At 40.7% G+C, this 15,206-nt stretch overlaps 1 protein-coding gene across 1 annotated transcript in view; it reads right to left on the bottom strand.

The window, feature by feature from the left end:
• Window positions 1–15,206, bottom strand: part of SLC28A3 (solute carrier family 28 member 3) — a 37,060-nt gene that overhangs the window by 5,360 nt on the left and 16,494 nt on the right. Inside the window, exons 6-14 of the mRNA XM_064439548.1 lie at window positions 13,578–13,722; window positions 12,788–12,901; window positions 11,239–11,316; window positions 8,715–8,795; window positions 7,583–7,663; window positions 6,295–6,420; window positions 5,101–5,231; window positions 4,123–4,291; window positions 2,303–2,500 (exon numbers count right to left, since the gene is read on the bottom strand). Coding sequence (XP_064295618.1) covers window positions 2,303–2,500; window positions 4,123–4,291; window positions 5,101–5,231; window positions 6,295–6,420; window positions 7,583–7,663; window positions 8,715–8,795; window positions 11,239–11,316; window positions 12,788–12,901; window positions 13,578–13,722 — 1,123 coding nt within the window. The remainder of the gene's footprint in view (window positions 1–2,302; window positions 2,501–4,122; window positions 4,292–5,100; window positions 5,232–6,294; window positions 6,421–7,582; window positions 7,664–8,714; window positions 8,796–11,238; window positions 11,317–12,787; window positions 12,902–13,577; window positions 13,723–15,206) is intronic.

Genomic DNA, 15,206 nt, shown 5'->3' on the forward strand with positions numbered 1-15,206 from the left:
TTCATAGCTGGACTGCTTCTATAAACTGTTGAAACCTCAAGTTTTGGTATGTATCCCTTACTTCTGTGTCCCTGAACAAGCAGAGGGCTCCATATGCACATCTTTTCTGTGCATGCTCCACCCCATGCCCAGGATAAAAAGGGAAAGGGGTCTCCTAGAGAGTGGGTGCTTTGATGTGGTAGCAGGCAAAGGGACCTTATAATTTTGGAATCCCCATTAGCAGCTTATTTCATTCCTGACTTCATCAACCTTCCTTCCCTTGGGAAACACCAGCTCAGTCTGGACCTCAGAGCAGAGACAAGGTTGGGCTGGCCTTTGCCCCCATGGAGGGAGGGACACCTCACAGGACCCAGAATGACTTGGGGTGAAATCAGGCTACAAACCTTGCAGACCTTGAAACAAACGTAGTTCAACCATTTTGGGAAAGGAGGCAACACATTTCAGCAAATGGCATCTCTGAACTCCTATTTACTGTGTTTTAGGCCCGAGCTGAAGATGCCTGAGTGAGTGTTCTAGTAGGTTTCCTGTTTATTAGAAGTTTCTCTGTTTCCATTCCTGTTTTATGAAAACCAATTTGTGGGTATTTTCAATCACTCTGCACATATGCAGGAAAATGCTTTCCAAGTACCCACTCTACCTGCTTTTCCTAGAAAAGGCTCTGTGTACTGTGATTTCCCTGCTTTCATTTGCACTTTCCTAGCTCTGAAAACAGGAAGCTGTGCTATTACTGACTCAGGTGAGTGAGTTCAGAAGACCGCTTGTTTGCTCCCTCTGACTGAATATCAGTGGCCTGATGTATTAGAGTTCTGAAGCTGAAGAGGAATTAAAAGTGGAAATCAAGCACACTCTCACCTGAACTGTTGTGCCATAATTAAAATGGTTACCTGGCAATTTCTACTAGTGTAATGAATCAAAATTATTTTTATATCTCAGGGTTTTTTACCATGGAAGCTTATACAGCTCTATATAGACACTAGAAGTGAACGTGGAAGTCCTATCCAACATCTTACGAAAAAAGATAGTTGAAATACAGTTGTCAGGATCCAAATTTTAAGGCTGACTTCCAGATTAAAGAAAAAAACATTCACTCATTCAGCAGTTCAGAGCCATCTTCCTCTTGCAGAACGTAGCATGACTACAGCAGGGCAGATCAAAGGTCCCTCTAGCCCAGGATCCTATTTCCAAAAATTCCAGGAGCACTAGTAATGGATGCTCCAGCAAGTGTGTATTTGATCAGACCGTCTGGCTTTCTACCTCCACTCATGAAATATGTTCTGGTAATAAGGAACGCAGGCGGTCAGGAACATGTTTTTAGCTTTTTATTTAAGGTAGGTATCCACACCATCGCACCAGATTAAATGAAGATTAAAAGCTGTACAAAAGGATGCTTCCTAGTTAAGGGTCCTCTACAGTGGCAATTTGTCTTGATTTGAGGAAGAAAGGCAGTGAAGGCATAATGCCAGTTATCATGGTTTTCGTTGCCTGTGTTTAGAATGAGGACAAATTCAGCATGGGCTGTGCATGTGGATGGGGGAGCAATCATGGCTGCAAAGGCCAGCCTTGATCACTGAATGCTCTTTGCCCCCGTGTACACACCTAGCATGCCCTTTGTATTGCCATCCTCTAGGCTTCTTCCTGAGTGAGTTGTAGTACGAATTATGTATCCTGTTGGATGAATCTGGGTGGACATGTGAGTGAAAGGTGGGCCCAGGCTTTGGCTGGAAATCCCCATGCAAGCTAACTTACATTGGCAATTGAAAAAAACTGGTTGGACTCAGTGAGGCAAGGAAGGTGTATGGCATCTGCCATCTGCACAGGGGACAACAACCTCCAGCAGAGGTGTGCCAGCAATATCTTAAATGCCATCAGATAAAACTTGCTGAATGCCTTTCATGGAGCTTAATGCTTGGCGAAACCCTCCGCAGGCAGGAGGATCCTCCAGTTCTTGCCCAGGATTTTCCTGGGAGAGTATCTCATAGGGAAGTGCTAGCTAAGAATGAGGTAAGAAGAAACTCATCTTCAAGACAGCCTTGTTCTTACGTGCAGTGTCCTGTGGGACATTGCATGCTCCCCAAAACTATGCATTTCTTTTGCTATGTTTGTTTGAGATAGCTAGTGTGATGGCAGTCATGGGAGCCTCACAAAGCAATGCTACAGTTTCATAATTTAACTCCGTCACTGAAAAACACACTTAGGAGTAACATGCCACCATTATCCCATATGCCAATATTAAAAAATAAGGTGAGTTTCAGCAGAAAAGTATTAGATCCAATAAATCTGTAGAACAGAAAATGTTACTTACAGTCATATACTGTTTCACACCATTGATGTACATGCTCCCACCCTGTTCTCGGTTGTGAATCAGTTTTGAGAGGTGCTCATAAGCTACAAATTCATTGAAGAAAGTTTTGTAACCCAGTAGTCCACCAACAATAAAACTGTCTTCCCAGTCTACCCCCATCATGAAAGAGAATGGCATGAAGACATAAGCACAAATGTTCTGCAAAATATGTAAGACAAAGCAGATCAAAAGATATGGTTGGTCAAAGAACAATGGCATGTGATAAGTAGTCTAAACTTAAAATAAGGATGGTTTTATTTCAGCAGAGGAAAATTGGCCTTGAATTTTTACTGCCAACATGTCTGGGAGACTGAGGGTTTTTAAAAGTAAGGTATGCCTGAGTAATTTTTAAAAGACTAGGCCAAATCTAAGTTTAACAAAGTAATTAAGTATGTCCCTAATATTACACCTACAGTAAAACAAAAGTTTCGGTGCCTTTTTTCCCCAACAATAGCTTCAGATCGGGCTGCAAATAAGCAGGATTCAGTTGAAAGAACTGATAAGAGAATTGAGAAGTCTGGTTCTTCCGCTGATTAAATCAAATATATTAATGAACTTAATTAACCAGGTTATTGGACTCCAACTAGTATTAAAAAAGAATGTCTCTGCATAAAACCTGTGACATAATTAAAGCTGTACTATTTTTCCTAGCATTAAAAGTTTTATTCAAATTTTTCTAAAATCCCGTATCACAGTGTAGCTTATTTTTATGTAAGAGAGAAAACAGCTCCAGCTGTGAAAGGGTTTGGTCAGATTCTCTTTAGTGAATGTAACCAAGGTGTTTAAGCAGTTACTATTCCTGGTTGGTTTTTCTGCCCACAAAAGACTAGAGGTTAGTGTCTCTCAAAACGGATGGATGACTGAATGCAATGTGTCTGTGGGTCTCAGCTCCCTGCGGGTTATCTATCTATCAAAATCTTACTGCATCCAGCAGTTATTAAAGTACCAGTGCTTGCATGAGGGTGGCTGACATATGCATACTTGTGCCTTTGCTCTGCTGTGGGTGTCTGCAGCAGGATAACCTGTGGAAGCTATGCAGGGTAATATCTTCACATGGCTGAAGCCACATCTGTTGTGAGGGTCTATTCATTCTGAGGCACCTTTATCACAATGTTATATCCGTGCTTCACATGGCACTTTTATTAGGAGCTTGCAAAACAAAAAGCCCAAAACCAATGAAACAAGACAGTTGGCATTGGGTCAAAAATCATGTACTGACCTAGGTTCAAAAAGAGGTCTTGTTTAAAACCTGTTTGCTCAGCTGAGTGTTTTGGGTGCAGTTTTACAATTTAATTGTGTTGAGAACTAAGTGGTATTGAGTAAGTGTGGGTTCAGACCAGTTGGGCCTTGCCCCAGTGACCTTATCTAAGTGAAGCTAGTGAGCATTAAGGACTTGATAGGGCTTTCTGAAGGTAAAGCCACTTTATTGTTTGTGCTGAGGGGATGTTAATGGCTTAGCAAGTGTGTAACCAACAGATCTGCTGCACTGCCAAGTCAGAGGAGGCACATATTAGCATACAATGCTCTGTAAACCTACTCTGCTGGTTAGCAAGAGCACCACAGAGGGAAATTCTACGTGGACTAATGGATACAGTAATATTTACGTGGCAACCATTTTCCTTTGGCTGTAAAGATATTTTTCAAGAACATGCGTATAAAAATATACATTTTTAGATCATATTAAAACAAACCAAACTCACAACAAAATCACACAGGCACTTAATTTAAGACAGACAAATTATGCATGTATATAAGCTGCATAAAGGCCCTGAAGACCATACCTCAAAGTTCAGCTGTGGATAGTCAAACATATTGCCCACCCAAGACAGGACTGAGTCAAGGAAAGCCAGCAGAGCAAGGAAGGAAATCAGATTCGCAGCAATGTTTGCCACCAGCAGGATGGAGATAGAGGCACCTTGACTGGCTGCTTCCAGCAGGTTCTTTGATTCACTTTATCAATGAAAAAAAAAACCAGAGTATGAATATTTTTTAATTAAAGAACAAATCATAGAACTAAATGTTACATGGACTTAATCAGAAATGTACTAGTGAGGCTGTCTGCTCACTCACAGGGAAAATAATGATGATGTGGAGTAGGTTTTTTCATTTGATCCTCATGGGAGCCACTGGGAGGGTATGCTTTTGGTGCCCTGAGGATGAATTCTGGCACATTTTGGGTTGGGAAAGCTCTGGATCAGATCTCAGTACTGTGACTGCTTGTGGCACCACTGGGATGGGGTAATGAGCACTGCTCTTCTTGCAGGCAGCCCTTAGAGAGATGCCCAGCCTGTTCAGGAACAGCTCCTTACAAGCCTTTTTGCTTTGCCCGTCATTCTTAAGGCAAGTGAATCTCCCTGAAGATGGGCAACAAGTTCACTGCTATCATTGAAATGGTTGTTCCGCCTTTGCTTTTTTATGGTTGCATTTAAGATTTGTTACAAAGTGAAGACAGCAACAGCAAATACCTCTTGCTGCTTCACCTCAGGTAGGCTTTCCCCTCTTTCTTTGGAGGGTTTATTGTCTGGCCCAGGTCCTTGGCATCTCTGTGCCTGTCCTAATGGCTAGTGATACCTCCGAACATCTTAATGGGGCATGCTGCACCTGAATTCACAAACTACACATTTGGGGTATATTGGCGTGTAATTAACTTACTGCTTGCACATCTACCATATACTAACCCTAAAGCTTATGTGTGAGGAGTTACCCAAATTTCATTTTTGCATAAGTATTACTATTAAATAGAGCCTAGATCACCTTACCCTTTTGCCATTTGTAGGCCACTCCTTAGAGTTACTGTAGGCTTCTCAGTTTCAGGCCAGAATAGTTTAGAGGTGGCTAATGATGCTGGTGCTGACATGACAGAAGCAGTCAGTAGGTGAGAGGCGGAAACCTAGAATTCCAGATGACAGAAAATATGCTGTGATAACCACATCAGGCACAAAAATGGAGGAAAGCAATTAAAATTATTAGATGCTTGGATGACTTTTCTACAGGCGGTCATTAAAAAGTTCACATTGCTCATACCAAAAAGATTGAGCAATACAGGAGAAAGCCAACCGGAGACAGGAAAATCTAAGGAGCAAAAAATAAGGAGGAATCTTTCCAAGAGGCAAACTGCTTCATTCCTCACTAGTGGCAAGCCAGATGGCAGAAGAAACAAACCCCCCAGGCCCATTGAGTGCAGCTGGGTGTAACAGTAGCAGACCAGGTCAGTGAGAGCCGATCTTCCTTAACACTCCCCGTATGCCTTACAGCAGCAGAAAATTGGTTTTTTCCCCTTAATGTTGTGTTTGAAAAAAAACTTCTAACTTCTGCAGTATTTTCATCCCTCCTTTTCTTCTCTTACTTGCTTGGTCTTTTTGGCCAATCCTCCCTTTTTGCCTCTGCCTCTCCACTGTATTTTGTTCAGATATGGACCTGATATATTTATCAACCATCCCCCAGTGACCCTGATCATAAATCATGTCTTCAATCCTGCTTTTCTGACTTTGTGCTGCTAATCGCTTAGCAGACAAGACATTTACTACCTGTGTTTGTACAGCATCACTTGAACCTCAGTCACAACTTTTTAGGCGCATACAGCTAGCAACTGTTCCTGAAGGACTTTATCTATATCACTGTCACAAAAGTGGGAGGGTTGGTGAGTTAGTATATTCCACATATCAGGTCATCTGGACTGTAGGTAAGTATAGAAATCAGCTGTTTTCTTACAACTATGGCAGGAATTTTCTTTGTATTACTTAGGTAGAGGTTTGTGGTACTTAATAATACCTTCAGGATCAGATATTGGTGTCATTTTTACTGTCGGAAGACAGATAATTTTTGTGGTTAATTTCTTCAGAAAAAAAAATGGGAATGACTCAGGTATACTTCCAAAGCATTTTAGCTGGGCTTCTATACTTATAGGATTTCAGGTAAACACCATAGTTTCCAGTTCTCTTTCCCCATCTTACCCCAAAAGAAATATATGCTCCTAAGACACTTCCAGCAATAGTTGAGAATCCAGCTGTCATGACTGCATGGAGTTCAGATTTGGTGATGTATGGTAGGTATGGCCGTACCAGGAGAGGAGACTCTGTCTGGAAGTGAAAAACAAATACCAAATCAAGAACTTCATAATAAATGCTCAGAGGTTTCTTTTATTAATAGGGCAGAAAAATGAGTGGCTACATTACACTTTCTTACGTGTCTTTGACTAGTTAATCTCAGTGCTAATGAGAGCTCTAAATATTAATAGGTTGGGGTTTTTTTTTACCCCAAGAAGGAAAATTGTACCAACAACCATCTTGTCTGAAGACAATTCTTGCTGATTTACCATCTCCCCCAAAGGCCCAGTGAAATTGCCAAGAAATCCTAATCCACTTTACATTGAGTTAGGGACAGCCACAGGTCTGAGCTGCAAGTAAGCCCGTGTGTCAAGTGAAACACCGTAACAGTCACTATGGGCAGCTTAAAGCTCTCAGCAGCTCTGGCATGTGTGTGAGTATGCCCTGGAGCTAGCGTCATGCAGAAATACTAGTTTAAATGCTGAAGCAGTGTGATACCTTGATGCACAACTGCTAAACAACTGATGTGCTAATGTCACTTTTGGGCTTGGATGTTACTTGATGATCTTTCCACATTGCTTTGAAGCCTGGGACAGACACTGCTGTAGTGTGACTTCAATGGATTTCCCATTAGAGTGGACTGTTAGACTCTGCCTAATGCTTTTTTGGCTAAGGTCTTCCACAGCCAGCCCTGGATCTTAGTTTTCTGCCTTGTCTGTCTCTCCTGCCCTGGCCTGCCTCATGTGCCCTCTTCACATCCCATTTGGCTTTTCAATTGGAAAAAGCCTGAAACTTTTTTTTATTCATAGCCTTGCAGTATTCTGGTAGTCATTTTAAGGGAGATCTATGCTTGACTTTCCACTGGGAAAACATATGTATATGTTTATATATTTATATATAATATAAATATATATATTTATATATTATATATAATATAAATATATATAATTTTATATTATATATGTGCGTGTATATATATATATATATATGTAGGTTCCCAAAACCCGCCCCATTGTGCATCACTGCCAACATACGAGTGTACTGGAATTCTGGAAATCAACCACCAGTCCTGCTGTACTGGAGTCCTAGCTTTATATGAAATCATAATTTTTTTTTAATACACAAACGCTGAGCAACAATATTTCACAGTATTCAGTAATCCTGTGCTAGCATGTTTTTCTATGCTCCAACTCACCTGTCCCACAAATATGTTACCTGCAGCTACCAGAGACTCAACAGGAGTTGTCCCCATTAATATTTGCATTATCCAACCAACCTAAAATGATTTAAAAAGAAAACAAAAATACAACATATTGATCTGTCTATTCCACGCAGTTCTTGAATTAATCATGCCAAGTGTGAGATTTCTGAGGCACCTTGTAATATTTCCTGAGTTAATGATGTCAGCTTCAAGATATGGCACATTCATTTAATAGTAGTGTGTTGAAACAAGCCAGAGGGGAACTAATTTAAGAGAATTTAGAGTATTCCGGGCTCCTCCTGGGCACTAAATTGTTAAACTAAATTAATCAAAGCAGATATTTTGATGTGTCCTTATTACTTATGTACCTATCCGAAGGGACCTGGATCATACAAAGGAAAAAAAATGTGAAATTTAGACTAAGGCTAAAAATGCCTCGTAGAAATTTTAGCAAACTATTTCAGCTAGGTGAGGATTGTGGTGCTTACATAACAATCCTGTTAATAAGGAGGGCAAAGGACTTTTTAAGGGCATCTTCATATAAGGTTTAACTACAATCATGCAAGATCTTTTCCCTCATATGGTAAGTTCACTGGCAGACAGGGCAGGATGTGGTCTTTCTGTGGACTTGGTCTTATCTTAGTGGACACTGGCATGGGACCTAGGACCTGACAGAAATGAACACTTAGAGCATGGGGTGAGGAACCAGCCTCTGATCTTATTCTGGGGATCTGTGTTAGGATCCTTGGGATACCTTAATAAAAAGCAGAAATCCACTGTTTGTGATATAACCTCCATCCTGCGCTTTGGGCCTGGGAGAGGGGCAGGCAGAAAGGAAGATTTAAGCAAGTATGGCATCTGAGGGATGCTAAAGCTAACCAGGCAAATGTAACAATTACTATGACATTAGCAATAAAACCAGAATGAGGGAAAGAAAGTGTGCCATGTGTGCATCACAAATGCGGTGGTAACATGTGGAACAATTTCCAGATTAAAAATAAACAACTACTTTTCATATGTCTACCTCTGAGTACCTTGGTCAGAGCCAATGCTACAGTCCAGCTGCATGTGTTCAAGAACTGTCCCATACCAGGTAAATGAGTACCTACTGGCAAAAACGTCATACCTTTCCAACAAGCCACTGCATGAATCCAATGTGGTAAAGCATAGACATTACTGTGCTGAAGAAAACCACAATTGGCAGGACCTGATTTGGAAACACAAAACCATTAACACTTCTAGAGTGGTTTTCCTTTCCTTGATTCTGTAAGCCATTGAATTGGAGACACGCTTAAAGGTATTGAAAACATATCATTAAGTTTACACTTATGCTGTAAAAATTTTAACCTTCTAGACTCATTGTTTATGTTTGCGCTGGAATTAACTATTTTTCATGTATCTACATAGCTTTCTAACAGGATTGCAATAGTTTTGATACTGTCTAGTTTAATATTATATGGATTAGTTTATAGACATGTTTAAGTCAGCTCAAACATTTACTGGGCCATGGCATCTACAAAGACTTGGATATGTACATCTGTAGACTTTGAAAACCATAAACAGAAATACATCAATGGGACTGTGGTGTAGAATATAGACCTCAGCTTCTCTGTGTTTATTTTTAAAAAAATGCAGTTTAGACTTCTATATAAGCAGAAGATGAAGAGATTCTGATTGGGATTGTAGCTGACTTGGTTTCACAGTTATCAAGGACACCTTCCTTAGCTGCCTTTTAATAACACACCATAGAAAAATCTTATCTTATTCTGCTCTGTTTATAACATTGATTGTAATGCCAATGTGGAGTATTCAAAAGCTCTGTAACTGTACGCAGAGACAGAATCTGCTTAAAAACACATTCACAGATGTATACTTATTAAATACAAGAAGTGAATATAAGTATCTTTCAGTGGAGGCTGAAGGAAAAATGTTTTCCTTAAACATATAATTTAAAAGAATTGCATGAATGCCTAACTCACTGTCTGATGGGTTATTAAATGTTTTTTTCATCCTGAATAAAATTAATATCACTTGATTCTCAAGCATGTTAAATGCACAGGATCTCAGCATTTCTATGCTAGTATACAATAGAAAGAAAAATCCTCCCAAAGGTCCAAAATTTGGCAGACAGATAATTTACAGTTAAAACAGTACCACTAACACGAGGAAGCTTTTATGTGTGTTCAACTGAGGGCATAATGCATTATAAATAAAAGCAAAGAACAGAATGCAAAAGAACAAACCACTTTGTTAGTTCAGACCTTTGCAGTAAATAGAAGCTGTGCCTTTCTAGAGGAGAGTTAGTACTATCAGCAATTTTGATAAAGGTTTGGAAACTCAATTTAGATGATCAGAACTTTTCACTGAAAGGAGAGAGTACAATTCACAGATATCGTTGTGCTCTTCAACAAGTTAATATGAGGCTGGTTTCTCTACTTTTATTCTCTCATTTTTTAGTGATCCTCTAGGGGTAGTTTGCCATGCAGTAACAGCAGAAAGTTTAGTTCAGTAAAAGTGACTCCACTCCCCCCTTTTCTTTCCCCATAGACTTAGGGAAAGATATCTGTGTATTATATTATATCCAAGGATGGGGATGGGGGTCATGGTTAATGAGGTTGTATTGGATAGTGTGGGACCTGAGCATGATGTAAATGGTATGGAATAAAGGGTGGATACTGTCCTGGTTTGAATTTGTGCTATAAAAACAGAGCTGATAATGTGGAGATGTTCCAGTTGTTCCTGAGTAGTGCTTACAGTAGTCAAGGACTCTTCTAGCTCCCCGTGCTCTGCTGGGTGCACAAGAAGCTGGGAGGGGACACAGCCAGGACAGCTGACCCCAACTGATCAAAGGGATATCCCACACCATATGATGTCATGCCCAGCATATAAAGCTGGAGGAAGAAGAAAGGAGGGAGGGGATATTTGGAGTGGTGGTGTTTGTCTTCCCAAGTAACCATTACACATGATGGAGCCCTGCTTTCCTGGAGACGGCTTAACACCCCCCTACTGATGGAAAGGAGTGAATGAATTCCTTGTCTTGCTTTGCTTGCATGTGGAGCTTTTGCTTAACCTATTAAACTGTCTTTACCTCAACCCACAAGTCTTCTCTCTTTTACCCCTCTCATCCTTATCCCTATCCCACTGAGGGGGAGTGACTGGGGGCTGTGTGATGTTTGATTGCTATCTGGAGCTAAACCATGACACCAGGCTTTCCACTTCTACAGGGGCAATGTCTGTGAGGCAGTGGTCTGCACAGAACTTTAAGGTAGGACAGCATAGCACGATATAGCACCTTTACTTACAGAGAGGTGGGGAAGATAGGCTGGAGGTAATATTACTTTCAGTGACCAGGCAAGAGCCTTTTAACCTATTGCTTGTAGAAACATACCCCAAAGTTCTGTCTACTTGTAATATATGTTGTTATAGTTAAACTAAATAAATGTAACCTAACTCAGTGTATGGCAATAAATCAAGGGCTTTATTTGGGGTTTGGAGTGTCACACAGTGAGGAGGAACAGTTTACCTCTTAGCAGATTTTTCTGGTGACTGCACTGGTATCACAAGACATACAGTGAATTTATTTCCCAGCCATACTGTTCTTTTTTCTGTTGTCTATCTGCCTCACATAGTATATATTAAATCTGCCTTACCTTAAAAGCAAAGAAATGATCCGTATATTTCTCACCGAACACAAATTTAGCACCTGTGTCAGAGTACTCCAGAAACGTCTAGGGACAGAAAGCGAAGAAAGTTGGCCATAAGCTCCGTGTCCTTGCCAAAAGCTAAGCAAATATTGCTAGCTGTCTTGCAGAGATCTGCTCAGGTCCAAGGAGTTTGTGCTGTGCTCTGTATTGGTGCAGGCTTCACTGACTCTGTCTGGCTGGACTGGGTCTCTGCTGTGCTCTGCCAAGAGTGCAGGCTGCTTCAGAATATGTAGATAAAAAGCAATGGCACAGGGTGCATTATCCTGCAGTACCCAACACAATAAAGGCCATAAGGTACACTAACAGGGGAATTTATTTTTTAATCTTGATACTGTGGTGTATTTCTGCACGCCTTCTCATGCAGATAGGTTCAATAAATTATACAATTTAAAATGGAGATTTTATGGCTAAAATAATGAGTTTTGAAAGGAGTAGCCAAAACCCAATCTAAAAAAATCTTCAGCTTTTTAATTCTGATGCAGTGGTGCATTTTTATACCCCTGAGTCCAACATATACAATTAATGATACAGTTTAAAATGGAGATGTAATAGCTAGAGTAATGAGTTAATGACAGGACTGATGGTAAGCCATATGGAGCTAACAAAAGGGGCACCAGACCTGCTTCAGTTGGAGATGGAAAGGGGAGACTGAGAACATGGTGACACAACCCAGATGACTCCCACTGCTTGCAGATTAGCAGCCAGACAGATGTCAGACTTGTGCCTTCACTTTCGTGCAGAGGCAGTACATTATGCACTGTCTTGTTTTAAATGCACTTAATTATCTGTACTGTGAAGAACAGCTGTGTAAGTAGTATCCCTGGTGTGAAAAGTCTGAATGTCCTTCAGTGGGTACTCACTGATCTACATTTTGAATTTCTCATATTTATTACTTTACAGTAATGGACTTCTTTAAAAAAATTGTGCCTGCATACTGCCTGCAGGGGCACCTATGGATCGATCCTGTCCCCACTCTAGAGATCCTTTGCTGCTCACAGCTGTAGATTTTGCCAGTGGTAGTTGAATTCATTTTCTTATATGTCATGAGAACTATGAAATGCCCCTGGGGCCAGGGCTGTGGCTACTCTGAAGACAACGGTCATTCTGCCTTGTTAAATCTTTTCAGCATATCAGGTTTATTGCAAGGATGCTTTGGAGTTGGGCCAGGTCTAAGAGTTTCTATGAGTGCCCTGGCACAATAGTGGTTTTGTGTTTGGAGGATGCAAGTTATAATTTCAGCCCAAAGATTGTAAAGCTATTAAGAAACAGGGTCACTCTGGCCATTAGTCATCAGCCACATGGTCTTGTTTTAAATGGACAAAAAAAGAAATGAGAAGGTTCAGTTCAGGTAGTCAATTACCTTTCTGAGAACCCAGTTTTTCTCAAGAGGGGAAAACACGTCAGGGCAAAGAGACCCTTGAACTCCCTGCCTGTTATGTAAGAGTCTCAAGACAGAAAGGAAATACAAAAATAATTTTTTTGCCCAGTAGCTTACCTGGATCTGAATGCCTAACCAGTTAAATACATCAAACCCCACTTTGGTCCTCAGAATAAGAAGCCCAAGAGTAAACTGTATCCCTATTCCTGAAAATACTGGCCTCCAAGCAACCTAGAGGGACAGAAAAATAAAAATAAAGAAACCATATGTTATTTAAATAAATAACAATTTACTTTAGATGTTTGTTAAAATAACATAAGGCCATCGTCTGACTACACTGCAGGATAGGAGCAGCTGCCAAAACAGGTTGTAGGGGCCTTGGAGCGTGAGTTACCTCGCCTAATTTGAGAGCTGTGTGATGTGGATGTCTCCATCTGAGCTAGCTGCTGAAAGCCTGGCTAGGTAGTATGGATTTACCATTTCACTTTCACTATCACCATCTTTGCTTTGTGAATACTGAATCTGATTATTTACAAGACAAAGAGCCGAGATGGCACTCTCTAATTGATTCAGATGATTTTTGAATAACACAAACCAATTAGGTGTAATGAGCACCCATGGGAGAACACCAAGCATTTGGAGAACATGAGTTTTCTCCTCAGCTGGAGGCAACAGCAGTTGCAAAGCATGGGGTGTGGCAGGTTCATTAGTCCCTGCTGAGGGTCAGATAACAGAGCAGAATTACCTTCCTCAGAAGTTAAATACACCACTGGGTTTGGCAAGCCTAAATTTTGACGTTCATGGGTTTTCTGTTACTGTTATTGAACTTAGTGCTAGGGTAAGGAAATAGCTCTTGAGACACTGAACAAGAAAAACCCAAAAGATAGAACATGGACTAAATACTCACTCTGGTTGGAAATTTGGAGAAGATAAACATCAAGAGAACATACATCACAAGTCCACCAAAGGAGATCAGCTGGCGGGATCCATGTTTTGCTGTGTCAAAGATGAGCCAGCAGATAATAGCTATAATAAGAACTGCACACAACACCCTAGGGAAAAAAGAAGTGTCAGTCATGACTTCCTGAAGAAGACCAGATATTCCATCCCCTTCCTCTCCTCACAGCACTTACAGCTATGTCTGTGAATGAACTGTGAATTAAGCTGAAACATGTAGCTTTACATAGGCAGGAACCTGCCTTTGCTGATGCAACTCTGACAACAACATTCCTTGGTGGCATCTAGAAGAAATGTCCTCCAACCTTGTCTCCAAAGTCAGAGTGTGCAGGAAACCCAATAAAGTGTGAGTGACTCTTGCCTGGGTGTTGCTTCTATTAAGTGAAGTGTGAGAAGATACCCTCCTCTCTCACTCCATCTTCCTTTTCCTTTCCTGTCATTTTTATTGAATCTTTTCTTGGCTTTGGGCAAGACAGGCTTCAGCTTTTATGAATTGTACTCTGCTGTTTAACTGGTGAGCCTGTGAAACACACACTACTGAGGAGCAGGTTATAAACTGTTTACCTCTTTGTAATTGGCTGTAGTCTCTTTAGAAAAAATAACTTTTAACACAATTCTAGCTGTCTCAGAAACAATGACAAGAGCCATGTGTACAATTGAGTTCAGTGTTTCTATGGACCCCACTATCACAGAACCCTTTGACCTTGCGTATTGAAGGTAATTATCACAACAGCCTCAGAGACATCATCCCATTTACAAAGGGGAAAACTAAGCCTAGTCCCAGTTCTTTAATGTTACTTGTGTCCAACAGTTGTTTAGCTTCTGTTGATTTTACTGGTACCTAGATCTCTACATTCTGTTTTTAGACCTGGATCAAAAATATGGCAGGCCAACTCCACAAAAGCCGTTTTGTGGCTTGTTCCATCTGCTCATCAGGGTTCTCCTTTTCTGTTTGCTCCTTCCCCCAAAAAGGCTGCCAGATCATCTGGTGTGTGACTGCTCTCTAACGTGGCTCCTGAGCAGAAGGAACACAATCTTTTTAGCATTTTTCTTAGAAATTCCTCCTCCTGGGGCAAAACCATTTCAAAATCTTATGAGTAAGTTGGGACATTTTCTTGTACCCAGAATGACTCCTCCTTAGAGCTCTTTCTCTCCCAGACAGAAGGTGACCTAGCTGAGCTAGAAAGCAGCTGGCCAATTTTCTTTTTCTTTTTAATGAGATTTCATTTTGTCTTTTCTTTGGTCTATGCACCTCCTTTGGCTCCCCATTTTCCCAAGAATAACTTAAATATTCCTGACAAGTGCTCAGGAATACTTGGAATAAGTATCTACCAGATCTATGTGTCTACCATTTATCTACTAGATGAATGCTTACTGGGCCTAAATAAGGCTGTATGATCTTATTACGACACTAAACGTGGCTGACAAGTTTTGATTCCTGAAGGTCAAGTAAAAATTGCTGTGGGGATATGTGAATAAGTAGTGTCTAGATAACACACTTCAGTCTTTAGTAGTTTGCATATGTTAGAATTCAGGTTTTACAAATCTCACAGCTCTCTGAAGAAGTGGCAGTGAGGCA

Source organism: Phalacrocorax carbo, chromosome Z (assembly GCF_963921805.1).
Source record: "Phalacrocorax carbo chromosome Z, bPhaCar2.1, whole genome shotgun sequence".
Taxonomy (NCBI): Eukaryota; Metazoa; Chordata; class Aves; order Suliformes; family Phalacrocoracidae; genus Phalacrocorax; species Phalacrocorax carbo.